This window comes from Asterias amurensis, chromosome 15 (assembly GCF_032118995.1).
Source record: "Asterias amurensis chromosome 15, ASM3211899v1".
In the NCBI taxonomy this organism is placed as follows: domain Eukaryota; kingdom Metazoa; phylum Echinodermata; class Asteroidea; order Forcipulatida; family Asteriidae; genus Asterias; species Asterias amurensis.
Window position 1 is genome coordinate 16058667 of NC_092662.1, and position 20870 is coordinate 16079536.

The following is a 20870-nucleotide window of genomic DNA, read 5'->3' on the forward strand; positions in this document are numbered from 1 at the left end:
AGTCCTGCCTTAAAGTTAAGGAAATCACTTTAATCATCTTTTAAAATTAAATGACAATAAAAACTTACTTGGAACGAAGTACAGCTGCAGTTTTCTATAGTATAAAGGGTTTTGGATGTCAAAAAAAAACGTTTCTCAGATTTTGTGTTCCAACTTCGGATTACTCTTCCAGCGTGGACATAACGGCTCGGGACTTTCGGCGATATCTCAAAAAAGCGCCACCATCTTATGAAATGAACTTTTCACTGCTTAGTTACATTGTATTTTTCAACATATATAGGTATAAACAAATCGAACAGATCCTAAATCCAAAGGTAGATGTTCCCTTTTATCAATAAAGACAATAAAATATTCTCATAAAATGGGGGAAAACTAATGCAATCAGGTAGGGTCTAAAACCTAATCCACATGTAAGGCTCTGCCTGAGATGTGGTTCAAAATTGGGTCAACAGAGGTCAAAGGCAGGGAAAGAAACCACTGTGCCAACCTAACTTTCCTCGTCTTGCCGCAAAGCAAATAAAAAAACTATAGACACCGTTCTATTTTATTGAAAGAAAATTTATTAAACACGGATGCATGTAAAGGAAAACAATAATACCATATTCACAACAATAAAATGCAACGGCAAAATAAACTGCATCTTAATATTTAATGACATGTTATATTTGAGGAGACTTGGGGGCAGATGTGTCGGATGCTATTTCAAAGCATCAAAAACTTGTGTGTGTGCCATGCTCAAATTACAATAAGTATGCAAAATGTTAATGCATGGTTGCTGGTTTGGTGAGACATCATCAGATTTCTATGATGATTCATTTGATTATTTTGACTATCAAGTACCAATTGTTGATAGATTTTTGTATTTTATTAATTTTGTTTGCTGAGAGTTTGAGATGAGAGTTTTTATTAACAGCTATTCAATATGAAAATAATTTTTACTTTTAGAGAAGTTGTGCTACTGAAAAGAAATGAGGGGATGCATCTTTAAAGCTGTGAACTTCAGAAAAAAATAGGCTCATGTATTAACATTATATCGGTTAATCTATTGTGTCTAACGTATATATATAAAAGATTATTGACAAAAAAAGACATCAAACATTTGTTAACACATATCTGCCTAACTACATGAGTTCCTAAAGATGAGCAGAGTATACTGTTCGAAACGTCAAGACCAAACCAGCTCTTTTCAGAGCCACCACTCCTTCAAAAAGAGATTCTACTTATGGTTGTAGCCGCAAGTTTACTATTCATATTTATGTTTATAGTTACTCTAATTCTCCACACCATGCAAAGCTTCAAACACCATTTACAAGAGTTCCTTTACAAAACACAGTGGGAGACATTGGTGGCAGCCTACTGACCAAGTTAACTTCCATTGTTTATGCAGTTCTGAGCATGCGCACATTACCAAGAACAATGGATTTACATAGTAAATCTGCTGCCACCTAGCATCCCAAAAGATGATGTAACCATGTTAGGCATGATGTTATTTCCAACTTGAGTCCGTTTTTTCTGATTTTGTTTACCCTTCAAAATATTTCATAACGTTTTATTTTTGAGACCTGAAAGAACCTACAACCATGTATAATGTAGGTAAGCCTGTACTAGATACAATGTTTCTCTGATTGTTTCAATAGTTTGTTTTAATTCAGCAAAAAGCCCTACATTGGCTTAGGAACATTGGGTTTTTTTTTACCAGTCAGGCAGATATGAGTTAAAAAGAACAGACGCATTTAATTTTTCAAAAACAAAAAACAAAAATTTCATCAACACATTAATCGTACAAAATCTAACCTAACTCTTGTATTTACCCAACAATATATATATACCCATCAAGAATTATAGGAAAAATATAAAATGTCAAAACAGTAGCAGACTCTGTGTAATTATGTTTTTCAAGTGCTCAAAATGGTGCTTCTCCAGTTGTTTTATTGTACAAATACGTGCGCTTAAATGTGGACCAGTTGTTACTAGTTCAAACGAGTTTGCACCAGAACAGTCTGTGCAACCAGTGTAAGACATATTAGACCAGTTCATACCAGAAAAGTATCTACAGTTAGTGAATGTGTGCATTAGTTCAGACTAGTACATACTGGCTCAAACCAGTTTACACCAGAACAGTCTGGAAATTTAGTAAAACCAGTGCAATTAAGTAGACTAATTGTCACAGCTAATTTTAGACCTGGCTCTATTGCTGAACTGGTTCTATGACCCTGTTCTACTATAAACTAGTGCAGATTAGTGCAAACCGGTTCAAACCAGTTTACCATCAGTATTTCAATGAAGTAGTTTAGACTATTGCTTCTATGTTGGGGCAAAGCATGCCAGTTTTCAAACAAGTGCGTACTAAAACAATCAGTTTACTTGTGCAAACCGGTTCAAACCAGTTTACCAGGGAGATGTCATGTTTGAATTAATGCTTGTAAGAAGTGCAGCAGTGCAGTAAGTGTCATCAGTCGTCAGAAAGTCAATAGTCCTTTTCAACATTAAAGTTAATTTCATTACATCTTTTATAAAGAAAAATTGCATTACTCTCGTTTACAAATACCATACAATGACTTTTTTTTTATGCAGATGAAAAACAATTGCCTCTCTATAGTATTTGTATACTTGCTTTACACTTTTTAAAAAATATATATATTCCATTCATCCCGATTAATTAAACTGCTAGTCCAGTCTCATAATCGTTGACAAAATACTTCCAGACCAATCTTATTAATGACCTATCGATCGATAAAGTATTAACACCAGTAAAATCGATCCTTTAAAATCCACTGAAATTTTACACAAAGCCTACAGGACAAAAATCTACACCTAATTTATCTATCCACACTCCCACCATAATACGGTAAAGGTAAAATGCAACATTTCATAGTTTTAAATGAAACAAATCCTGATTCAAAACATTTGTATTCAGATGAGTTATAACCCATATCAGAATAAGTCACACTTCAGAATATGGCGAAAAACCCGCAATTTTTGTTGAGTGGTCAAAAGTTTAGATCAGTTCAAAAGGAAACTCACTACATTGGGTTGTCAAATCCAGCGTTGGTGGCGCCACCAGCATTGTACTTGACAGCCGGTTCTTTGCCCACTTCCACACCGCGACGTTTCTGAGACATGCTGCCATCGGGGTTCAGGCGCCCACCGAAGGTAGTGTTGTTCTCCTTGTGGGTGATGTAGGACTCCAGACGGAACTTGCCGAGAGCTGGGCCCCAGTTCTCACGTGGAGAGGACATGGCCTCCCATCGCTGCCAAATACAAAGTAAAAGAGATTGTTATTAATAATAATACTAATAATAAACATTTCTATGGCGCTTTACAATTAACACAGCGCCTCACAAGAAAAACAAAATAACATAAGTAGAAAACAAAACAAAAGAAATTTACAAGAGGCTCTCAGAGGGGAAACAAAATCGTTTTGAGAGACCGCTTGAAGATCGAAGTAGACTCTGCTTCTCTGATGTCACAGGGCAGTTGGTTCCATAGCTTAGGAGCTGCATTGAAAAATATATTGTCTCCAGCCTTTTTATAGGAGCGAGGAACAACCAAGCGTGTGACGTCAGAAGCAGAGCGGAGCCTTCTACGGTCTTCAGAATGACCAGTATTGTAGAGGATGAAGTTTTCTGTGAGGTATTTTGGTGCTTGACCATGAAGACATTTGTAAACATACAGGAGGATTTTGTATTTGATTCTTTCTCGTACTGGCAGCCAGTGAAGAGATCTCAGCAGGTCAGAGGAATGTTGTTCTCTGCCACAGGCAAACAGAAGCTGAAGTTGAAGACATGATTGATTTCCATGAGGACTTTGGTTGCCAATCCCAAAAAATAATTGTTGTGGATTATTGTTGCGAAGTAAAAAAAAAAAAAATTCAAAATGGGCATGGTTGTCTTTGGCACTATACTTTACAGCGGTCGTTTCAAATAGTTCCAAGGACTAAATATCACACTCATTGCACAGACGCCTTCTTTGTTAGGTATGCCTTTTTGGGGGAGGGGGAAAATTCACAATAGCCGCCCTCGGTGTGCTGGAAACTTACCTCAACAATGCTTCCAGGACTACGGATGAACTCAAAGATCCAGATGACTGGTATCCAGATCAGGGAGCTGAGGATCATCATCCAGCCGATGGCTCTGGCCCAGACAGGGTAATCTCCGTTGTACGTCGGCTCAGTCCAGTTCATCCAGTTGAACATAAGGACAAACTGGAAAACAGTAACACAGATCTAAGTTATATCATGTGATTGTGTCCCTGATTAAACCGAGACATCGACTCTACTTATCATCCTTTTTTTTTTTTTTAACAACCATCCCAAAATATAAAAAAAATTATTTTAATTTGTTTTTGTTTTATTACTAAGATCAAACTCATAAGAAAATGAAGATACAACCATGTTGGGCACCCCAGATTGCAGAGTAGGGCTTTCAAAACCAAAGATAAAAGTGTGGAAGCAGGCTCGCAAGCTTTCAAGTTTTGCACTTGCAAGCTTTCAAGTTTTGCGTTCGCAAGCTTTCGCGCTTTGCACTCAACAGCCTATCACATCCCTGATCAACTTACGCAAAGGAGGGCCGGGGTGAAGACACACCAGTTGAGAGGCCACCAGACGAAGAGGGGGAAGTCAACCCATCCATCGCCGATCATCGTGCGGATATCGTTCTTGAATCGTTTGACACCATAGAACCAGCTGATTGCGATACATTCGCAGAGTCCGTAGATGAGCAGGGCGAAGCCGGCTCCGTAACTGTCCATGAGCGACACCCAGTAAGGTCCCGCCTGTCAAGAACAAATCATCCAAAATGGGCGGTGTGAACTGGGGAGCTTATAGTGCACTAACAAAAAGTTAGCTATAGCAATTATGTACCGATTATAAAAACATTTATCATGAACTGGTTTGGGTTTTTTGTGTTTGTTTCCGAGCTATTGATGTTCCGTCAACCCTTGTTATAATGAACACTTTTTTTAAAGAGGTTCTTTTAACAAAGAGTAAATTATGAATGCCTGACTCCCATTTCGACTTTGTGTTTCTTTGTTTTGTTGTCAACATTCCTGTTATAGAGAGGTAGTTTGGTCAGTCCCAAAAAAGTTAGGCATATGTATATAGTTCACTATAAGGAGCTTGGCTGGTGGCGCAAAATGCACTACCTTCACAACTGTTTACAAAGAAACTATGGTTAAGTGCCTTGCTCAAGTGCTAAGACTTGTAATTAAATCCACACTAGACGACCTTGGTTACGATAAACTGGTCTGCTCGACCACAACATGCCACAGACTATCATCAGAAAATCTTGCACCAGGACAAAAACCCATTGGAAAGGACATTTACGGTTGCTATAAGTTGTAAAGGTTTTGTGGTGACAGGTCACAAAATATTGACAAATATTTAGTGACAGCTTTTGGGGAGAAGTGACTGTGACTTACATTGGTGACACATGTGAATCCAAGGAGAAAGCCAATGCTACAAGCAGTCAGCATGACATAGGTCTTCTTCTTACGGAGGGAGGGTATCTCGTCTACTATGGCTGTTACTACAGTCTCCATGATGGTGAACTAAAAAGGCAAAAGGAAAAAGACTGATCAGTCAAACCAATCATGTTGCCCACAGGCGGGATCTCATATTCCCTTTTTCTTTGGGCAGGCAGCCAACTCTGTTGTGGTCTCTGCCCCAGGAGGGAAAATCTCTTTAAACATTTGTACAAATTAGATAAATTGGCTTACCTGACTGTCGAGACCGAGGGTAAGCAACATGACGAAGAAGAGGATGGCCCAGAGTGGAGAGACGGGCAGACGAGCCACAGCCTCAGGGTAGGCGATGAAGGCAAGACCGAAACCTAGAGCATAAAAACAAGATTGAAAAGAATATATCAAGTAAGATATTGCTTTTGGTATGAAGCAATAAGTGAAAAAGAGGCAGTCAGATGGAAGTATTTTCCTTCAAATAAGATCCTGGTCAAACTTTCAAGTGGTGTACTTTCAAGACTTTTGAATAAATACTCGTCTGTTAACTCTCATTAAAGGCAGTGGACATTATTGGTAATTAATAAAATTCGAGACATAAGTAATTTTCCACGAATTTGATTTTGAGACCTCAGAATTAGATTTTGAGGTCTCGAAATCAAGCATCTGAAAGCACACAACTTTGTGTGACAAGGGTGTTTTTTCTTTCATTATTATCTCGCAACTTCAATGACCAATCGAGCTGTACTTTTCACAGGTTTGTTATTTCATACATAAGTTGAGATACACCAAGTGAGAAGACTGGTCTTTGACAATTACCAATAGTGTCCAGTGCCTTTGAAGCTGCATAATCCAAACTAACCTTGCTCGACGACTTTATCAACAGTAGTGTTGAGCTCTTTGGCCATAAAGCCAAGGATGGAAAAGATGACAAAACCAGCGAAGAGGCTGGTAGCGCAGTTCAGGGTGGCCACTAAGACGGAGTCACTGTGAAAGTCGGTGAAAGTCAAAAAGAAGTGCATTTACTTCTTCTAGTAGTTATAAAAGTATACTTAAAATTTATATATGTCTTATTTATGTCATAGTTTTGAGGCAATGCATGGTGAGGTATCAATGTATATTCAGTTTGCGGATAACACCATTTATCTTCAAGTAGGCTTGAATCCTTGTTTCTGATTGGCCAATCCAGAAGCGTAGAAGCACTATTATTTTTACGTATTTCACTCGCGCTTGTGTGATAACTTATCTTTTTTGCTGTGTAGATTTCGTCTATGGAAACTAGGCTTTCTTTTAAATCTACCTGGGCGGAAGAAAGAAAATCAGCCAGGTACTACATACCATACCGGACAAATGCAGCACAACTCGGTAAAGTCTTGTACGGTGCTTACACCACATTGGTGTAAGGGTAAAACCTCAAGACTCGTCCGTTTAATTTGTCAGCAATTATGGCACCTTTGACTGGTTGTATTCCAGAAACTGTGCACCTTATAAATTGTATATTATTATTATTATTATTATTATTAAAAGCCAAAAAATATTTGTTATCCTAAATGCAAAGATTAACTACACATTCTTGAAGATGCACTGTTCCAACTTACAGGTAGCAATTGTTGTGAAACTTGTTGTAAGAGGAGAGGGTGATGAGACCTCCCCAGGCTGCGCTGAGGGAGAAGAAGATCTGGGTCGCAGCATCCAGCCACACCTAGCAACAAGGCAATAATCAATATATTTATCAATACATCATACAGTAATGGTCAATCAATTAATCAAATAAGTCATATGTTTGACCTTTTTTTTTACAGAACTCTGGGAAGTACATGTGTACTGAGTGTACTGTGCTAACACACATCGGTGTATATGGGTAAAAACAAAAATGAATATTCTTTATCTCGATGCAAATGTAACACCTATAAAATAATTGTCAATCAACCAATAGCAATAGTCAATATAATACTGCGATTGATATATCATAACAATTTTTAGAGCATATAAATATATTAATCAAAATAGATTCAATTTAAGTCCATCAAATGAAACCAAAAAATTTCATAAAGCTGTTAACAGAAAATACTGCTTGATAAACTTCTTTGCTAAGCGAAATTGATTGGGACACCAGTCACAACATTACTAATAAACTTCATGTAGTTTTGGCTGGTAACCTGTTTCTGTTAAGCAATATATGCCTGTGCTTAGCAAGTTTTTGAAATTGGATTCTGGTCTAACCTGTGGTTCAGCGAGTCTTGACCATTCGGGCGTGATGAAAAAGATAACACCGTCGTAGTAACCATCCAGCGTCACCCCGCGAATCAGGAGAATGACCAACACCACATAGGGGAAGGTAGCGGTGAAGTATACAACCTGGGAAGGAGGAAGATAAAGGGCCACGTTATAGAAACTTATGGTCAATTAATTTCAACTAGATCTCAAAAAGGGTAATTTAAATGTTCGCATGCAGTAAACATTAAAAAAAAATTAAAATATTAAAAATAGTTGTAGGGCTATATACAATTACAAGGAAAACCAATAAAACGCGCACAATATCCATGAAAAGAAACGGTGTCTTCCCCATTTAGCTAGCCTTTGTACCTTGCCAGATGATTTGATTCCCTTGATGAGACACAGGAAGATGATGACCCAGGCTAGGAGAAGACAGAGTAAGAGCTGCCAGATGATGGTTCCTGTCTCGTTGATGGAGTCGGCTTCTTGCAAGACGTTGAATCTGATAAATAATAATAATAATAATAATAATAGTAGTGGCTTCTTATACAGCGCTCAGGTCCGTCACGCAGTGACGCTCATGGTACTTCAACATTATTACCCCTGGTCACTGGGCCTGAAATCATTCCTTAAACCATCTCAGCTCCCTGGGGAGTAAACAGCTTGTGCCGCCAAATATGTAGCGACTAAGCTTATCAATCACAATACCCAACTCTGCCCGCACAGGTACCCATTTACCCCTGGGTGGAGAGAAGCAATTATAGTGAAGTGTCTTGCTCAAGGACACAAGTGTCATGACCAAGAATCAAACCCACACTCTGCTGAACAGAATCACAGGAGCTTGAATTCGATACTCTTATTCGCTTGGCCAAGACACCTCATAAACATCACATGTGGATTTTGGTTTAGTTTTACAAATTTATATTTGTTTATTTAACGTTTTTAAGCGCCGGCCAGTGGCTATCGACTTGTGGACACTTTTGTAATTACACAACACAATTGTTGTCGTGACAAATTACTTGGACAAATTACAAGCGATGGAGAGCTGTTGGTAGTACAAAGCATTGTGGGAAATTGCTCCCTCTGAACTAACTAAGTTTTTGAGAAAGAGCTCATTTCTCACTCAAAAGACAACTTGGTTCCAATTGGAATATGGAATTGTAAAATTTTGGTAACTCTCAGAGGAAATATTGTTTTTAAACAAAATGGTCACAATTGGCTGAAAATGATCACAAACCAAAGAATAAATTGTCTTACTTCCAATATTCTTCACTGGGACGAGATCTTTCATCTGCAAATGGATCCAAAGTTAAGCTTGTATTGTAGCTACCCGCTTCCCCGGTGATGTTGTACTCTGCCAATCCGGCACTATCCAAACTGCTGACTTTGATGCACCTTTTAAAAGAAGAACGCAAAACATAATTATAAAATTGGCTAGTTAGCTCTGGAAGACATTTAAACAGGAGTACGACAGAATTGATTTTAGCTAACAAAGCAGTTGCTGGCAGTGTAAGCACTCTATGTAATCCACGATATACATAATGTCAAACCTAGAAAAGTTTAAGATCAATCCAATCGGCCATCTGGGTCAAAAGAAAACATCTTTCATGACATTGATTTTGTTTAAAAGGAATTAAACACTCGGATTAACTCCAAATGAGAAGACAGTTTTATTTTAATATTTATTTTTATTTAAATATGACGTATTTCAGACAGAAAGATTTCAAAGGATGTTTTTTAACTATCATCATCCTTAGACTGTGTAAGTTTTAAGTAAATCTGTGATCTTAGAAAAGTTTTTTCTTACTAGTTTTATAAAGTTTCTTTAACAAAGAATAATCTTGCTTAGCTATGGTCTGCCAAAACACCATAGATGATTGAGGTCGCTATTAAAATGTGCTTTTGGTTGTGGCTCAATGTTTAAAATTCTCATTTTTTTAAAACACAGTCCTTTTAGGAAAGTTTCTCGGAGAAAGAATTCCTTCTTTTGAAGTCGATGACAAAATATTGAGCCAATGGATTGATCAAGGGTTTTAGGGGGAAAAAAATGAAAAAACAGCCATTAAAATCTGCTTGAATTACTGTATCAAATGATTCCATTACTTTAAATGTTTTGTCAGCAAAATTAACTTTACTTTGGTGCTGTTTACAAAACCTTTGAACAGAAAAAACAAAATAATTGAATTCGTTCCAGATAAATTTTGGGTAAACAAATCCTGATAGCTAATTATAGCCCACCTGTTGTCTGGTGTAATGACACCACCTGCTGCAAAGCAGTCTTCAACGAGGACTGAGCACTTGGCCGTATTCCACTGGGCACCGCAGGTGATCCAGGGCAACTTGGCAGTCATGGACGCAAACATGTAGTAAAGCGTGTACATGATGATCACATTGTAGTAAATACCCACGTAGGCAGAGACCACCAACATTCCATAACCCACACCTGAAATCAAATTGAAAACACAATAATCAATATGGGCGTGTCCCACTTTTGACCACACCCGACCCATGGTAGCACTGATGTGAACGAAGCAAACATGTAGTACAGCGTGTACATGATGATCACGTTGTAGTAGATACCTACGTAGGCAGATACCACCAACGTTCCATAACCCACACCTGAAATCAAATTGAAAACACAATGATCAATATGGGCGTGTCCCACTTTTGACCACACCCGACCCATGGTAGCACTGATGTGAACAAGCAAACATGTAGTACAGCGTGTACATGATGATCACATTGTTGTAGAACCCACGTTGGCAGAGACCACCAACGTTCCATAGCCCACACCTGAAACCAAAATTCAAAAACTTTAAATGCTCAGGAAGGGCGAGTCCCTGTCTTTGCCGCACCTAATTCACGGATCTAAATAGGGGAAAATTGCTGGGGAGAAATATTTTCATAGAGGGGCGTGTTTCACTTTTTGCCAAACGCTTCGTGCAAGTCAGGGTTTCATAACAGGGGACAATTGCTGAAACTTTAAATGCTTTTCACTTCACATGCCGGATCCAAAGAAGGGCATGTCCAACTCTATGGCCGCACTCGTTTTTTTATGCAATTCAGAGATCTAAATAGGGGAAGATTGCTGAGGGGACATTGAAATGTTTTTCATTTCCAAACTTCTAGCTTGTTAACAAAAAAGATTCTTTTTTTTTTTTAATCTACTGAAGAATATGAAAAGTGTGGAGTGGTACTTCAAATTGAGTAGATGGAACACTTGATTTCAACAAAGATAAAACAAAGTTATACTTGTTTTTACCTCAAACTAAAACCTTACCCACTCATTTAGAGATTATCATTACATGGTGTTTCCGCATACCTTACTATATAATACGGAGTTTCTTTCAAAACCATGTTTTTGACCCACACAAAGATTGGTTTGGTGTTGACCATGCCTGGAACTACATGGAGGCCTTGGTGCCCCCTCAACAGTTTCCCATACTCTTTCAGATTTTAAAAATGGAAGTGCCCTTTTCAAAATGAAAAAGGCCTTGCCCTTAACTCAAACATATAATTCCAGGCCTGGATAATGTCAAACAGCGAATACAGTTTGGGTACCACTGTGAGAGGTTTCTTTTCACCATTTGCACAGGAACAGCAATGTACACCCCTATGGCAGTCCTGTTTGGGTGAACCCTTTGTTAAGCCAAACAAAAACATTATTCAGCAAACCTGGCCCTCAGCCAGTGTCTTTTTATTGAATCTGCTGGGTCATTGTGTGTACACATACTCTGACAAACAACCATTGAGCAAAGCTTGCAAAATTAGAGTTTGAAACCAAAACCTTCCCAACTCATTTAGAGATTATCATTACATGGTGTTTCCACAAACCTTACTATATAATATGGAGTTTCTTTCAAACCCAGACCCTAACAATGACCCCAACCAGTTCTGTAAAGTCTTTGGTTTGAGCAGGAAAGGCATTCTGTGCCAAGCAATAAGTTTCCACAATGAGAAATTGCAAGTTAAATTTGAATAATGTTCTGGTACAATGACTTTTCCCAGAGCCCAATCTCATAAAGCTTTTATGCATATAAAATACTGCTTGACAAATTACTTTGCTTAGCAAAAAATGTGTCGGGCACCAGCTAAAACATTGCAAACTTAATTTGATTTGGGCTGGTAACCTGATTTTGGTAAGCAATACTATTTTGTGCTTATCAAGTTTTTGGGCTTTATATAATTTTCTATCACTTTTTCAATGGGTCCATGAACACAAAAATAGTGTCTCAATAATTCACAAAACCTCTCAGCAAAGTCTATTACTTTGAAATTGAATCTTTATAATTTATGTGATGTTTTCCCTACTCTCGTAAAAGGCACATGTAATTCTCAGAAACTTGCTAGTCATATGTTAACAAACATAAATCAGATTTAAGTTGATTAACTTTTAATGATAAACAAGAATACATGTACACGTGTTGTGTGCATGCACAATGATGACGTATGTCTCTATATTTAGCGTGCTGCGTTTAAGACGAGATTCAGATAATACAAGGAAAATGGGCCAGTCCGGCGGACCTCGTTATAATGGGAGTCGACTATCTTTATCTGAAGTTGTAAAAAAAAAAATCCCCAACACCTTTTTTTTCATTTTTGACAGTAGGTGGGGCCTTTGTACTTTGGTCAAGCGCTCTTATCTATCCTTTTGTGAATTCACAGCAAAACAATGTTGGCAGTTGTTCAACTTCACCACATTAGCCGGATCTTGCGGCACTTCTGAAGGTTGGTAGGGAGATGCGCAAGGGTTTTGCCTTCAAATCAATGGGAACATTTTGTGTTTTCAAATCGCAATGTCACCAAACTTTTTTGAACTGATTTAACTGTGACATTGCACTGTTTGTTAAAAGATGTGCACAAATGTTTGCAAAAGTTTGCAAGAGATTACACAGTTTGCAAATTAAATGCACAGAAAATCAAATCTTTGACTGTTTTCTTGGTAGCAATTTGTGTTTGAAAATTTATGCTCTCACATTTGTGTTTGAATTTAACTCTTTAAAAACAGTGTCATCATACCATGGTATGCCAATTAAAACAAATTGTCAAACAAGGGTGCACACAATTAGAAAATTAAATATTGCCCACCTAAACCTATATATTATGTGCTTTTTCTGATTTTTTTTTACCGAAAGATTCCTTTGTTGACCCTTTTTTGTTTTTCTTGGTTGTGAGAACAAAGTGAATGTTCTCTACCCCAGAATTGTTTTTGTCAAACAAGGGTGCACACAATTTGCAAATAAAATGCCAAGCAAAATTTTAACATGTTTTTCCTTTTTTTTTTTAGAAGAAAGATTCCTGTGCTACTGTTGTTTGGTGTTTTTTTTACTTTATTGCGAGAAAAAAGTGAAAAAATTCCTCAACGACAGAATCGTACAGAAATTGTCTACCTTTCTGTGGCAGTACTGCAATCGCACATTTGACCAGAAATACCCATCTAACTTTGTTGAACCACCACACAGAGTGATTGAGTGTTAAAAGGATTCAGGGGTCAACCGAAAGGCAGTTATACATTAAAATAATTTGTTTCAAATGCACACCGTTAAGCATTTTACCTCGTCCCACAAAACTACTTTTTGCACTATACAAAATTTCCTTTTGTTCAAGTTCCAGTTCACCGAACATTCACTTCTGGAAAAAAATATCATCTCACTTTCTTTACATTCAAATGAACACACAACTCAATGCAGAGTATTTTATAGTCCTACAGGCATTGATGTTTACGGTTCAGTGACGTTGCTCTACATAACTTCCAAAACCTTCAAACTAATCTCCTCAAACAACAATTAGTTGGCTACAGGCTTGTTCACTCATCCATCTTGGACTGTCAGATTGGTAGTGACTTCAATTTTTTGAGTGATTTACTGTAATTCTTCATCACTCATAATTACACATTCCGTAACATGACACCCAATCTGATAATGTTGGTGATCATGCTTACTTGATCAGTTTACTAGAGTGCAGTACTTAGTTCATCACCATTCAGTTACTCAACAACCAAAACCGTTGGACTGTGACTGTATGCCTCATCTTACGTAAAGCAGTTACTTTTGCAGTACTCAGTCCAACACCAGGAGTAACTACCACCCAAACTGTTTATGGTGGCAGCCCAAATCCCATGTAAAGCATTAATATAGTGCCAACCACAGTCCAACACCTATCAGTAACTCAACAACCAAACAGTTCGACAGACTCAAACAAATCAAGCAGTTGGATTGATAGGGGTGTGGGTGGCAAGGGTTTCAAAAGGAAAATAAGCAAAGTTTGGTAGATTACGAAAAATGGAATAAAGCTGTTGGAATGGCTCCTTGTTCTACATCTCAGCAAATCAAGAGTGTATAGGTGGGAAGAAGCAGAAGGCTTGGTTTCACGCTCAAACTTTCTACTAATGACGTAAAGACCACCTGAAACCTTGAGTTAACCGGTTCCTAGAAGAGACTCGTAACCACATGGTTTTTACCACACATTTCATCAAGTATAATGCTATATCAAACTTACCTCTGAACATTGGTACGGCTCTCCAGCAGGTGATTGGACCTTGACTGCAATATTGACCAAAGCTGACTTCAAGGAAGAACAAGGGTAGACCGGCAAACGCCAACATGATGACGTAGGGGATAAGGAAAGCACCTGGGAAGAAAGAGAAGACATCGTTTATAATTTATCAGGTCTTGAATTCACCCATGGCACCCACAGTGGTGCCTGTCCTTTGGCCGTGGTGCCCTAGTTGGAAAGTTCCAATCTAATTTACATTTTCCTCATAGAGGCACCCCTTGAAGACAGTGGACACTATTGGTAATTGTCAAAGTTTAATCTACTCACTTGGTGTATCTCAACATATGCACAAAATAACAAACCTGTGAAAATTTTAGCTCAATTGGTCATCGAAGTTGCGAGATAATAATGAAAGAAAATAACACCCTGTCGCATGAAGTTGTGTGGTTTCAGATGCTTTATTTCAACACCTCAAATACTAAACTCCAGGTCTCGAAATCAAATTCGTGGAAAATTACTTCTTTCTCAAAAACTATGTCACTTCAGAGGGAGCTGTTTCTCACAATGTTTTATACTATCAACCTCTCCCCATTACTCATAATCAAGAAAGGATTTGTGCTAATAATTATTTTTGAGTAATTACCAAAAGTGTCCACTGCCTTTAACAAAGCAAATTTTCTGTGCCCTTTTCAGGAGAGAAGTTTAAGGCCTGTTTTTGGATCACCACTAGTCACAAGCAAATAAGCACACATTCAGGTCTCAAATTTGGGTGAAAATATCTACAAGACAGCTACAAATCTTCACCGGACCAGAAAGTTTGTTCTGAGCTAGATCACAACAAAAAATGAAACAAAGAATAGGTTCACAACCGTTGACAGGAACAATTAAAGCTTTTTGAGAAGTTCTTTTCATTTTTTTTTATGGGATCAGAATAGAAAGATAAAAAGTCAGCTTTTGAACATATTTTCTTTTGAAGTTAATAATGCCGTGAGGTACTCAACAAACAAAAACATGTCGGTAGCCACTACCTTTTGCATTCGATATGAAATAAATTAGAATCTTATTTACTCAAATGAGATATATTCATTTTGATAATTAAAAAAAGAGGAAAAAGTGGTGGCAGGAGCGGGATATCTTTCCCAACAAAGTAGGGGGGGGGAAATTGATAACTCACCTCCTCCATTGCGGTAACAGAGATAGGGGAATCTCCACACATTACCGAGGCCTACAGCGTACCCAGTACAGGACAAGAGGAACTCAAACTTGTTGGACCAGTTACCTCTCTCCTCATTCTCATCCCCATCACTGGACTCGACCAGCTCCACCTCACCCTGGAATACAAAAAAAAGTGGATTCAAATTAGTTAACCCTTTAAAGCCATTGGACCCTTTCGATAAACAGTGTTGTCCAAGGCCCTTACTTTGTGTACCACAACTTCTATATCAAATAACAAACCTGTGAAAATTTAGGCTCAATTGGTCATCGGAGTCGGGAGAAAACAACGGAAAACCCCACTCTTGTTTCCGCGCATTTCGCCGTGTCATGACATGTGTTTAAATAAATCCATAATTCTCGTTAACGAGAATTTATATTGTGTTGCTGTTTTCTCAAAAAGTAAAGCCTTTCATGGAATAATATTTCAAGAGAAGTCTTTCACCATTGCCTTCTGTAAGCCCTGTAAGTTATTTGTAAATCTGTTACGTTTTTTTTTCTGAACCGAAAGGGTCCAATGGCTTTAATACTACAAAATCCCACAAGAGACTGTGGAGATTAACACTACAAAAAACCACATAAGAGATGTATTCTCCAACAGGCCCTTTCTACAAAATGCCACATGAGACTGATGGAGGACATTTTCACAGTACACAAGCCACTATCGGTGTACGCTTTTGCCTAACTCCCCATGCAACAAATGGCCTACGCTACAAATTACCACAGGAGACAGTGGAAACCAAGTGCACTGTTACTCTCCTTACATAGTGGCCCTTGCTAAAAAATATCACAGAAGACTGGAGACTGGGTCCACTTTACTCTGGCTCTTTCCACAACATACCACAAGAGACTGAGGGGTACAAAAAGTTCACAGTACACTAGGTACTAATGACGAACTATTGCCTAAAAGGGCCTTGCCACAAAATCCCACAGGAAGACTGTGGACACCAAGTCCACAGTACGCAAGCTAGTGAAGTACCCTTCTGCCCAAATGTTACCTATGTCTTCCCTCTTTATATGTGTATGTGTCACTATCAGACTTTACACAACTACATCTCTTTAGTGCTAAAAACGGATCCAAGTAATATGTCCAGCTATTTACGATTGGGTTCCATCGTGCATGTCACATGGCGGATGCTACCAGGTAAACAAGGACACTATAAAAGGTTTGAACAGTAGCTTGGCTAATGCTAGCAGCCCAAGTTGTAGAACTATATTGTAAACCAAACATCAAACAAATCTGTTTTCTCCAAATGTCCTTGAATTGATGACAGAACAAACTGTATGAAACCCTGCAGTGGGCCGGGTTGTATTTTAGCAGCGAGGCGTTTAGTGGCGTGATAGCACAATAGCAAATATTTGCCGCTGTGGTATGAATTGAACCATGGGTGTGGGGATTGGCTGTCCCATGCATGGGCTTTCTATTCCACTCGTAGCTTAATTACCCATAACAACAGATTTTTATAAAGGTTTAAAAAGTAATGTGCACAAGTCGACCCTCCTTTTATCAGTTATAAAGAGTTCTGCTCATAAATAGTACATTCTGAGTTTATTCATCTTATCTCCGCTTTGTGTTTAGTCGGTTTGCTGTCCCCTAAGCAAAAAGCAAATCACCTAGTCTTGACAGGAGGAGCTTCCCGTTATAAAGAGGTAGTTTGCTAGTCACAGGGACCTTGTTATAACAAAGTTGACTGCCAACCAAGGAACATAAATTTCGAAGCAAAGAACTCTCAATTATCTGCCCAATAAAATGTAATTCATTGGTAATAAACCTGAAGGTTTACACACACAGACATGTTCTCAAGTATTTTCCTACCCACCAAAATATTTTTGTCTGTAAAATCCACTTTTCTTTTTAAAGTTTATGTTAACTTTCAAACCATAAATTTACACAAATAATTTCTCTAATTGATAAAATAAATTACAAATTGCTTGGCCAAAACTGCTTGTTATTGGTGTTTTTCAAGCAGATTTTGGCAGTTTTTCAAGCATGTAGAAGAGTTGGAAAATGATTAATTATTCTGATATGTTGATGAAAGCATATTGAAAAGAATGAAGTCATCATCAACCTTTTCAGTGGCCTCCTTTCCCCACGCCTGTACACAACTCCATAAGAATAAACTATTGAATATTTTCTTTACTTATGATCTGGAAGGTCATTCATTTACACCGAAGGGACAGCCACTATGACATTATAACCACGCTGTAGTGTGGACATTTTTGTTAAGCAAATAAAAAAAACTCCGACCTCACAAGTCCTTTGTATTGACAGTAAGCAAGTACAAACCATGTACAAACTAGGCCAACTAAATATTTGCCAGCTATAACCAATGTAATGTGGGTGGCATGCACCCTTGACATACTCATTCACAAACAAATTTGTTTCACCCTTTAGCATAAATTCATGTTTTTGTTTTTTTTTAATCTTTGTAATTTAATTTAGATCGATGTAATATTGCTGAGGATATTTTACTGGTACTTGTCCATCAACTTCTGTTCTCTAACACTCATAGGCTTTAGGGGACAATAAGGAGATATACTTTATAGGCCCAAATGATTTGATATACTTTTCATGCCATCCAAAAGTTATTTTGCTGGTTTTTTTTCTGAAGGCAAAGTGGTTTCTTTTCAATGATGAGCTCAGAAGGGACCATAAAAAATGGGATAAAACCTAATTTTAACATGTCATGATTTGTTTATTCGGACTTCCAACATGCAACTTCTTTATATATCTATATAAAGAAGTTGTCTAGAAAACTACAATTAACAGTTTTCAATGTCACTACAAAATAAGGAACACAAGAATTTTATTTTTAAATTTCATAAAACGTCGCACAAGTTGGGTTTTTTTGGCCATGTTGTTTTGCTATAGATTTGCTCTGGTGGCTGATGTAAGAAAAAGGCTTAGCTGCAAACCTGAGAGAGCTAAGTCCAAAATCCTGTCTTAAAATTAGTTAATCACCTAAAGTATCAAAGCACCATTGAAGACTTTGCTGGATTTACAAAACTACTTGCTTCATGGTCATTCTTAACAATGCTCCCATTTTTTGCCAGCAAAACTGTTGTGTGTAAGAAAACCCTAAGTCCCTAGGACCTTTGGCTCGGCATACCTCCCAAATCCTTTTTTGTCCCCATTAGACAACTCTCGTCAGATTATCTTCTTTTTTTACTTTTAAAATGGCATAAAACAAGAGCGCTGAAAAGGGGCTTGTTTTTGCAAACTGAAACCAAAGTTTAAATTACCCAAAGTGCGACCCATTTGCCCCCTAAACGTTACCCTACTTTCGGGCTACATACACTGTATGAATTGGTGGCAGTGATTGATTACATTTGTCATGGGCTATTCAACATTCATTGCTACTACCATCACATCCAGCCATTCAACAAATTATCTCATAGAAAACTTTTAAAATGGTGAACAAGAGCACTGAAAAGGGGCTTGTTTTTTGTAAATTGAAACCACAATTTAAATTAGCCAAAAGTGCGACCCATGTGCCCCCTAAAATGTTACCCAACTCCGGGGCTACATACACTGTATGTGATGTATTGAATTTGTGACAGTGATTTATTTATTACATTGCCATGGACTAAATCAAGTTCATAGCTAATACCATCCCATTCAACCATTCAACATTATCAGCAGATTAACACAAAGGCTATTTTGTATGCGAGTCTAAAATTATACATGCTGCCAAAATGTTTTGGAATCAGAAATATTTATAGCACCTTTCACTAACCTAGGATTTCACTGGGTTTTTTTTTAAGACAGATTCTTTCCTTTTTTGGTTTTCATCTAAATAGTTCAATAGTCCAACTTGAGGCGTTTTTTTTTACACAATTTAGCAACATTTTTAACAATTATTGTGCAAGATTTCATGATTTTAAAGATTTTAAAAATAGCTTTATATCTTGAGGGCAAGTAATAACAAAAAGTTATTTTAAACCTTAATTTACTTTGCATTTATAACATCAATTTCGGCAAGATGTCATGATTTTAAAGATATGAATAACAGTACTGATGAATAAATAACCTCAATAACTTGAAGGCATGATTGATAAATCAAAAAGTAAACCCAAATTTTCTTTGATATATACCCACAACTGTTTCACTCACAAAATTATACTAACATGTTTTAAAATTGAAAATGAGACTTATCGAGAGATAGGATTCATGAGTAAATCAAATTGAATATCTGGAACAAATAAACACCAATTCACCCAAAATTGTGACGAATTTGAAAAAATAAAATATATGTGTCACAAACATTTAATCAAAAGCAATTTCTCATTTGAATAAATAAGATACTTATCTATTTCACAGTTAATGAAAAAGTGAGTCAGAAAACGAACTTCGCCCTAGTCCCCCCCCCCCCCCAAAAAAAAAGTCTTTACACTCGTTCAATAAAAGTCAACCCCGACTTGTTCAACAAGTTTCATTTTGTTAAAAATAAAAGTTTACCCAATTTATTAACACATTTTGTAGATATCAGAAGACATTTGCTGCCAATAAGCTGGCAAAACTGCCCACTCAAATTACCACACGACAAATTATGAACTTTATAAACCAATTAAATTTACGTGTTCAGTCAAACCACACAATTAAACTTAGAGTAGACCAACCCAATGGAATTGTGTGAAAAGTATGACGCAGTTTTGTGAAGCTTCAAATATTTTCTAGTTATTTTAAATGTTGTCAGTTTATCCTTTAATACTTTAAATCTTACCTGATAATCATCAATTTCTTTCCCCATGTTTGGTTGCCGACTACTCGTCGAATTTCGGCAGAGAATTCAAAGCACTTTCTGGGGTCTAGCGAGTTGAATTGGTATGCGACTTCATAAAATGGCGACGCCCTGAAAATGAAGTTCCACTTTAGCCCCACTGCAAATCAATGTGTACACTCTTTCTGGTTCCGCTTCGGTGAACGGCCTCAAAGAGAGCCCTTTTCACCCTCAAGAACTGTCTTTATTATGGTAATTTTTCAAGGAGGCTTTCTGGTCGAGTGAAGATGCTTTAGAATTAGTCATTTCGTTTGGTCAACTTCTATTGTGGGGACACCATGCAGGCCTGAACCAATCAAAGTTTACTTGATATTTTTTTTTGGCGGTGGAAAATTACTAGCGCCACCTTCCGGTTGGCAAAAGTTGAACTTTTTTTTGAGGGGGGCGGGGCGGGGGCGGGAGCGGGGGGGGGGGGGGCGGGGGCGGGGGCGGGGTCGGGGGCGGGGGGGGTATAATATTCAAATTATTCTCCCCACTTCTGTCAAACATGACTACCTCCTTCAAACGTTGACTTGAGCTGGAATTTAGTATTTAGAAAGCACACATTAGGCTGTCATTAGTTATTTTATTATATTGTTGCAAAAGCCCACAGTAGCACCCCCCCCCCCCCCCTCTCGTCTGCTCAAAATTGATAGGATCACTAATGTATTCTTTGTATGGGTCTGATAAAAAATACTTTTGTACCATGTTTATTTTGCAACTCATAGTAAA

General features: G+C 37.7%; 1 protein-coding gene across 1 annotated transcript; it reads right to left on the reverse strand.

Annotated features, from left to right (window-relative positions):
- Positions 1-537: 537 nt before the first annotated feature.
- Positions 538-20409, reverse strand: LOC139948238 (sodium- and chloride-dependent glycine transporter 1-like). The gene is made up of 14 exons (XM_071946327.1): positions 20103-20409; positions 15341-15497; positions 14170-14301; positions 9910-10114; positions 8929-9066; positions 8041-8173; positions 7678-7812; positions 7053-7156; positions 6317-6441; positions 5716-5828; positions 5419-5547; positions 4558-4773; positions 4040-4204; positions 538-3251 (listed from the first exon to the last, which is right to left on the reverse strand). Exons 1-14 carry the CDS (start codon positions 20127-20129, stop codon positions 3024-3026), a joined length of 2007 nt encoding a protein of 668 aa, XP_071802428.1. The 5' UTR covers positions 20130-20409; the 3' UTR covers positions 538-3023.
- Between the last annotated feature and the right edge of the window lie 461 nt (positions 20410-20870).